Here is a 7,285-nt window from a genome sequence, read left to right as displayed (position 1 = left end):
TCCATACAAAAGAGCAAAGAGGCCTCTCTCTGGGCAGATCTGGGGCAGCAGAGGAAATGCTAAACTACTGCAGCCTGGGCACTCCTGCAGTGTTAAAACAAATAAGGACAGCAGAAGGTCACCGTAAGTATAGATGAGACTAAAGGGGCATGCTTTGATGGAAAGCATGGCTGCGTGTTTATGTTCAACGCTTATGTTTCAGTGCTGGGGCAAAAGGGAAACTGTATCTCCCTCGCCCTCTCTCACTACCTCTCCTTCTTGAGTACTGAGGAGGCCTCACTGCTATCTTCACACTGCATCTGCTCATTAATATGCACTGTGACCACAATGAAGAAGGGGAGAGTCGCTCTCTTTAACCTTTGTGCATGCGGCTAATTGTGCTTAGTAGAGGCGCTTAATAGACTGGAAAATAATCACCCTATATCTCATGGAGAGAGGCAAATGACCTTCTCAAAAGGCAATAGCCATCTCAATTTTAATACGTCAGTGGTTTTATGATATTAAATGTCAAACTATTTGGGCTTCTCTGAATAATTAAATCAAATAAATGATAGCACCTAGGCAGAACCATCTTGTAGCCTAACCCAATTAATGCACTGTAAAGCTAATTATTAAGCATGATTACAATTAGTGTGATTTTAATAAATGTAACCATTAAAGGGTTCATCACAGTCACTGGCTCTTAGCTGTGTGTGGGTGAAATGGGAGAGAGCAAGCGAGAGAGACTTCTAAACACAAGAACGGACAATGGGAGACGACAGGAGGAATTGAAAACTCATGATGTACCTGAGCTCTTATCATGTCAGTGGCTTTGTGCTTGTGCTTATAATAGCTAAAGCACTAATCTCAGCTTATCCAAACCTTATTATGTAGTAGCAGATTGCGAAATCTGTTTAAAGAAATTAAATGATATCTAATCTTCATTAAACATAGGTAAAAACTACACATAACAATAGCTGACACACTGAACAGCATCACAACAATAAAATGTGTATATCAACAGTCAGAGCTCGCTAAAGTCACACAAAATGGTTACGACTAGTTGGCACAATATCTGACATTTTCGGAACAAGTTCAGCAATTTTCAATTTAAATATTCATGTTTACTGATTTAAAAAAAAAAAAGATTATATCTCATGAAAGTATACATTTTTATTTGTGTAGCAAAAATGCAACGCTGGGCATCAAACCTTGTGGTCAAAAGACTACAAAGTAAATTATAGGATAACGATTCCAAATTATTTTCAGCTAGTTTCTGTGCTGTTCTGTCAAAAAACAAAACTGAAAACTTTGTTTTATGGTATTCAAACTTTATTAAATATGCTACATTACATGGAGATGGATATTTCATTATTTTGATTTTACCAAAACATAGTCCTCATTAGTTTGGAATGGTCAGCTTTCTTAACTGTACATGAACATATCCTTACAGCTTGTAATAAATAATTTTTCTTATATTGTTGAATTGTGAATTCAAAACTTCCTCTTACTGTGTTGCAATTTTGCAAATTTTCCCTAAAATACGCCCAAAAACAAATGTTGCATAAATATTGCAATTTGTATAATCAGTGGCTTGCTAAAAATGCTTTCAAGAAGGAGATTATTATTTTTTTTCATCAATATCAATGCTTGGGTCTCTGAGGGTAAAATGTTCCTCAACATGCTGCTGAGTTATAATGACTGCCTATAAATGCTGACATAAATCACTGACTGCACTCTTTTGTTCTTATCGTCCTCAACATTTAAAGGAGTAAACTTTATTTCAACATAGCAAAAAAATAAAATTGTTATATACATTCCAAATGTGCATAATCAATTTATGCATGTTTGGGGTTAAATCCAACAGTAATGCAACCCCCAGGAGTTTTGTTAAGAAAAGGAAGATCCCTAATTCATAGGTACAATGATAAATGGGCTCAAATACAGTGGGGTTCAAAAGTAAAAAAAAAAATAAAAAAAACATCCACTAGTGAAAAGTTCTTCTAATTTGGATATTTCTAATGAAATACTCTTAATAATAATAATAATAAAAATCAGCATAAGTTGAGTGAGAACTTAAAAGAAATTCATAACATATTCATAACCTAAAACATTTAGTTTATTTTCCAGGTTAAAATCAGATTTTGAATGCCACATTTCCAACATGGACTCAATTTTGAACCCCACTGTAGATGCTGCTGTTGTATTGCAGATTTCATACTAGTATACTGTAGGTGAAATACCAGAACATCAGTATTTAGGTGCAAAATATTTTCAACAAATCTCATAAATAATTTTGGTATGAAACTCTTCAAATACATATTTACACTTGCTTCTCCACAAAGAGTATTTGGGCATATACAGTTCCTGTGCAGTGTGTTTGGGACTCAAGCTCTGCACATCCATTTGACTCTCTTTTCAGCTCAGGCTTTGGTTTAAACAGCTCCAGCTCTGCGTATGTCAGACTGTCCTCTGCCACCCTTGGCTTAAGGACAAGAAGAGAACAGGGCGTTTCAAATATTTAGAGATTACAGTATGTGGTCAGAGGTCTGAAAAAAGAATTTTGGGATTTGCTGGGGAATGTGGGGTCAGAACAACATGAAATTATAAGTGTATTTTAGGATTGACTTAGACTGAGTATGTCTCAAAGCTTCTGCAGACTTATCTTGTCAAGCTAAAGAGAATGCAGTCCGTCCATTGGATAAACATATTAATGTCTTCAGATCACTTATGAATTCATGATCAGTAGGGGAATCACATTCAGTACATACTATGAAAGTACAGGAATTTGGATGCAGCACTTGTCATCAAAGCCAGTAAAGCAGCTCAGGTGCAGTTTGACCAACCAGATTACAACTTGATTTCATGGCAAAAGGCTGTATCATCTCTCTCTCTCTCTCTCTCTCTCTCTCTCTCTCTCTCTGTGCATCTTTTCTGCCTTTCTGTAATGATTTCCCTGGAAACTAATCTAATATGAATCAAGCATGTTAAATAAATAATTGTGCTTAAGAAAGTATAGTAATAACAGAAAGCTCTATAAGAAAGCTACATTATTTCCCTCTTGCGTGTTTCTAGCCTGTGATAATTCAATTGAGAGGTAAGAAAGCGCATTGTTAGATGCAAATATTATAAAATTGTGAATAAAATTATTACACATACAAAATTAATTGGAAAGCAAGTCGATTAGCCAGATTTATGTTTAGGACAATGATGAAACCATATCAATATAATTTAATCTGTTCAAAATGTAATGATTTGGCAAGAAACTAAATAATGTTCTTATGCAAAATGAGTCCAATATGAGTAAGCTTTCTTACCATTTGTGTCTTTGTAGTTTGTGCCTTTAAAAGTTTGGTTCTGCGTGGTTTCCTTGGTACAGGTGCTAGACAGCAAACCAAAGAACCCATTATAACACAAAATTAAGAAAGAAAAAAATTGCATTTTTATGGTTTAATTTTCAATATATTAGTAACACAAGACGTTGTTGACTTGGTGCATTAATGTAGGTTTTGAAAGGTATCCAGTTGGTTACCTTTAGCTGGTATCTGTGGTGGTGGCTGTGGTTCAGTAATGTCTCTGAGCTGTGATTTGTGTCTTTTCTCCTTTCTGTGCATTCCAGGAGAGGAGCTGGCCACACTGGTTACGGTTTCTCCTGAGCTGGATATATAAAAAACAGAGATATTTGATAATCAGACTGAAATTTAATCAAATTATGCATACCATTAAAGGAGTGATATTATTACATTGCTTTACCTGTTTTCTGGGCACTTCACCAGGTAATAACTGGCTAGATGGAGATAGAATTGAACAAGCAAAATAATAATAATAAATACAGATAATATACATTTTTGCTGTGATGATATTTTGTTTTTAAAGTTGGACTCTAGGACAAACGCTCATTACCTTGTAGTCTTCGTTTGTGCTGAAGGTGCTGACATGTGATAGTCATGGCAAAGATGAGCATACAGACCAGCCCGATGGAGCAGATGAGCACAGCACACAGGTGCAAATCTGAGAGAGGGACAAGCAAAACAGGAAAAACAGATTCTGTAAAACACATCGAAAATGTCTTTAAAACAGTCTTAGAGAAATGTGTTATTTCTCTCTTTTAGCAGTCCTACATAAGTAAGTACATTTTGGGGTTTGAACAAGTTGAATGTAAAACTATAAATTGTATTTAATTTGAATTGGACACTGTTAAGTCAAATTCATGTACTTTCTGTCTGTTAACTTTTTCTTTAATTTTGTTATAATGTAGTGAAACATTTGCGATGTGTCAGAACTGAAGGAAGAATCTGTATTCCAATAAATGCTTGGGCAGAGTGGACCGGGGAAATAAATACCGAGAGCACACTTGGTTTACATTTGGTTTGCTCTTCCTCCATCAACAGGGAGGAGATAAGTCAAAATCCAAAAGCTGTCTAACACAGATCCAATCCAGCACACAAAAAATTAGTCTTTATCAGTCACAGAGACCATGCTCCAGACTGCAATGAACGACATGCTGACTAGTTTTATTAAAATATAAAATATAGAGGTAATAGCATACCTTCAAACATGCGCCATATGTCATCAGTTTTTCCTGCGCTTGGTATATGATGTACTGAAAACATTAAGAGAGACATAAGAAAAGTAACATGAATTATTTATTTATTTATTCATTTATTTTAAATAATACTTTTGAAACATTTGAAAAAGTAAACATCTGTTAATAGATTTCATGAGTGTGCATTGGCCAGCATTTTTCCCACTGATATTTCTGTTCACTTGTTTTCCATTTTATTGCAGTTTTTTTTTTCATGGTGTCTTACTGTTGAAACTGTTAACATTATGTTTTCAATTTGTGTTGTATTCCTTGAAAAAAAAAAAAAAAAAAACAATTGCGAATTACAGTAATCACCATTTTACAGTAAAAGTGAATGCAAGTATATTGACTGAATTTGACCAGTAAAGTCCACCATTGAGCACATTTTGTGTTTCTGATTAAATATTTGTTTATTGTGCCAGAGTCAGTTTAAGCGCTGTAGTTTACTGTAGTAGCTGTAATTTTAATATGGCATACAAACAATTACCATCATTCATTTTGTAGTAACATACAAACATACTCTCACTAAGCTGCAAACTACTGTAGTTTTAAAGTAATTTTACTTCTTTTTAAAATAAAGCAACAACAAATGCCAAGGTCATACTCATCTATCTTATTTGCAATGGGCAGACTGGTTTTGGATTCTTGTGGATTTTGCATTGTTGTAAATTATGGAAATCTCTGTATGCTTAAATGCTTATATTGCAATTTTACAATCTATGTTCGGGTAAAAATTCCAAACAATGATAACATTTATTCTATCACATTGTTGCATATTTGGCTCACGACTCAACCTGGTCATCTTGTATTCTGTGCAGATTTGGTGCAGGATTGTGCTTGATGAGGCTTCAATAAGACCAGGCAAGGACATTTAGTGAAAGAGGAAGTTGAGTTGAAAGGCCTCTAAAAATACTTAACCTTTGACCCTAAAAAATGGGGCTTTAATAAATCCACATCACAGTATGGTTCATAAACAGACATTAATGCATTACAGCAGCTTTGAGTAAGCAACGAACAGATCGGCTTTTACATGTTTAAATAACTGAGTTAATCTACTGTACGATTATTAATTACTGTTAATTGTTACCTGGGAAACAAAATTCTGCCTTTTCAGAATATATGGAAATTAGCTCAAATATTGCAAGTTTTCTTTGCAGATTTTCTTTGCAGATTTTCTTTCGTTATTTCTATCTTTATTTATGCATCTATTTATTAATAAAAAATAAAAAAAAAATGAATGCCAGGCTGCTTAGCGTTTTGTTTTTTAAACATAGGACAGGGAAAATTGCTAAATAAAATGTAAAGCAATAATAGTTTTTGCTTATACTATCTTAAAGGTGAAGTATGTAATATCAGCATCACTAGCATGACCAAATAGAATTGCAAACAATAATGATTGTTTTCAAACAGTTTTCCCGAACACTCCCCCATCTGCCATTGGCTGATAAAACAGATAGCCCCGCCCCAAACTCATGCCATTGTCTGGGCTGGTTTTCATGGCACCACAGTGTTTACATTTTTGGAAGGAATCAATCTACATATGTCTTATAACTCTCAAGTCTCTGCAAATTAAGCTGGGATATAGGCGAAAGTATTCTAACATCAAAAAAATACACACATATATTTAAAGATGACAATTTACCAATGTTAATTGTCTTTTAAAGTTACTAGAGCAGTAAAAAGCACAATAGCTGCGTTCTTGCTCACAGAAAGAGAAACCCTTACTCCTACAGAAGCCTTTAACATATTAAAGTTCTTTTTGGCTTCCCGCACATTTTATCACCCTTCTCTCCCTGTTCTGTTCCCTAATGGAACTAGCCATGCGCCTGCTCATGTGCACTTCATTAGTGCAGTCTCTGTCTCAGATAACGACCCGAGCAGCTTCACTATGAGGCTTTGACTCCATTCACACCAGGTTACAGTTACACATCTGATCTGCATTTTCTGTTTGAACTCAAAGCCATTCTATAAAACCCCTGCAAAACTGAGGGCTTCAGCACATTTTCTGATCTGAAGTAGGTCTGCAGAACATTGCACAATATTGCTTTCTCAAAACGCACGCTAAATTTAATAGTGTGTGTGTTTGAGTGCCGCTTTTGGAAAAGCATGAAGTCATTTGCTGGCTGACCTCGAGGCTGTAGAGATGGCTGAAGTGGTTAACCCTGCTCTGTGATCTTGCTTTGGTCTGTGTTGACATTTTGTTGCAACTTTCAGAAGACACATTCCCCGGTCAGGGTAGACCCATGGCCTCCATTTCCTTCCTTATTCCTTCTTCCATGTTTACTCTCACTAGGTTTTTTCTTTGTTTTTGTGTCTCAGAGTTGGGTAAACTGGGGTGTCTGTGGTTGTCTAACCTCTACAGTAATGTTGTATTGTAACCCTCAAACCCACACTCTTTTATCTGTGAGATATTTGTTGATGTTTCTCATCAAAAAAATGTACCACTCGTAGATACACTATATACGGAATGGTTCCGAACAAACAATTTTGCTATAGAGTCATGACCATTTTACTCCATTTATCACTTCTTTAGATAAACTATTTACACATACATTGGGGTTAAAATGTCCAGATACCATATACAATCAAATTCTGGGATACAAAGTCTAATTAATTTAAAAAAAGGAAATAAAAGTTTTAGGATATTCTGAAAAAAAAACATATATATAAAATAAAATAAAAAAACAACAACAACAACCCCCCCCCCCAAAAAAACAAAAA

The 7,285-nt window shown here is 35.0% G+C and overlaps 1 protein-coding gene across 1 annotated transcript in view; it reads right to left on the bottom strand.

Annotated features, from left to right (window-relative positions):
- Nucleotides 1-1,289: 1,289 nt before the first annotated feature.
- LOC127413585 (V-set and transmembrane domain-containing protein 4-like) overlaps nucleotides 1,290-7,285 on the bottom strand; it is an 11,004-nt gene continuing 5,008 nt past the window's right edge. The window contains exons 3-8 of the mRNA XM_051650841.1: nucleotides 4,529-4,582; nucleotides 3,883-3,990; nucleotides 3,733-3,766; nucleotides 3,512-3,636; nucleotides 3,297-3,361; nucleotides 1,290-2,464 (exon numbers count right to left, since the gene is read on the bottom strand). Coding sequence (XP_051506801.1) covers nucleotides 2,303-2,464; nucleotides 3,297-3,361; nucleotides 3,512-3,636; nucleotides 3,733-3,766; nucleotides 3,883-3,990; nucleotides 4,529-4,582 — 548 coding nt within the window. The 3' untranslated portion in view covers nucleotides 1,290-2,302. The remainder of the gene's footprint in view (nucleotides 2,465-3,296; nucleotides 3,362-3,511; nucleotides 3,637-3,732; nucleotides 3,767-3,882; nucleotides 3,991-4,528; nucleotides 4,583-7,285) is intronic.

This window comes from Myxocyprinus asiaticus, chromosome 23 (assembly GCF_019703515.2).
Source record: "Myxocyprinus asiaticus isolate MX2 ecotype Aquarium Trade chromosome 23, UBuf_Myxa_2, whole genome shotgun sequence".
Classification (NCBI taxonomy): domain Eukaryota; kingdom Metazoa; phylum Chordata; class Actinopteri; order Cypriniformes; family Catostomidae; genus Myxocyprinus; species Myxocyprinus asiaticus.
The sequence above is the reverse complement of the archived record's forward strand: the minus strand, read 5'-3'. Positions and strand labels throughout refer to the sequence as shown.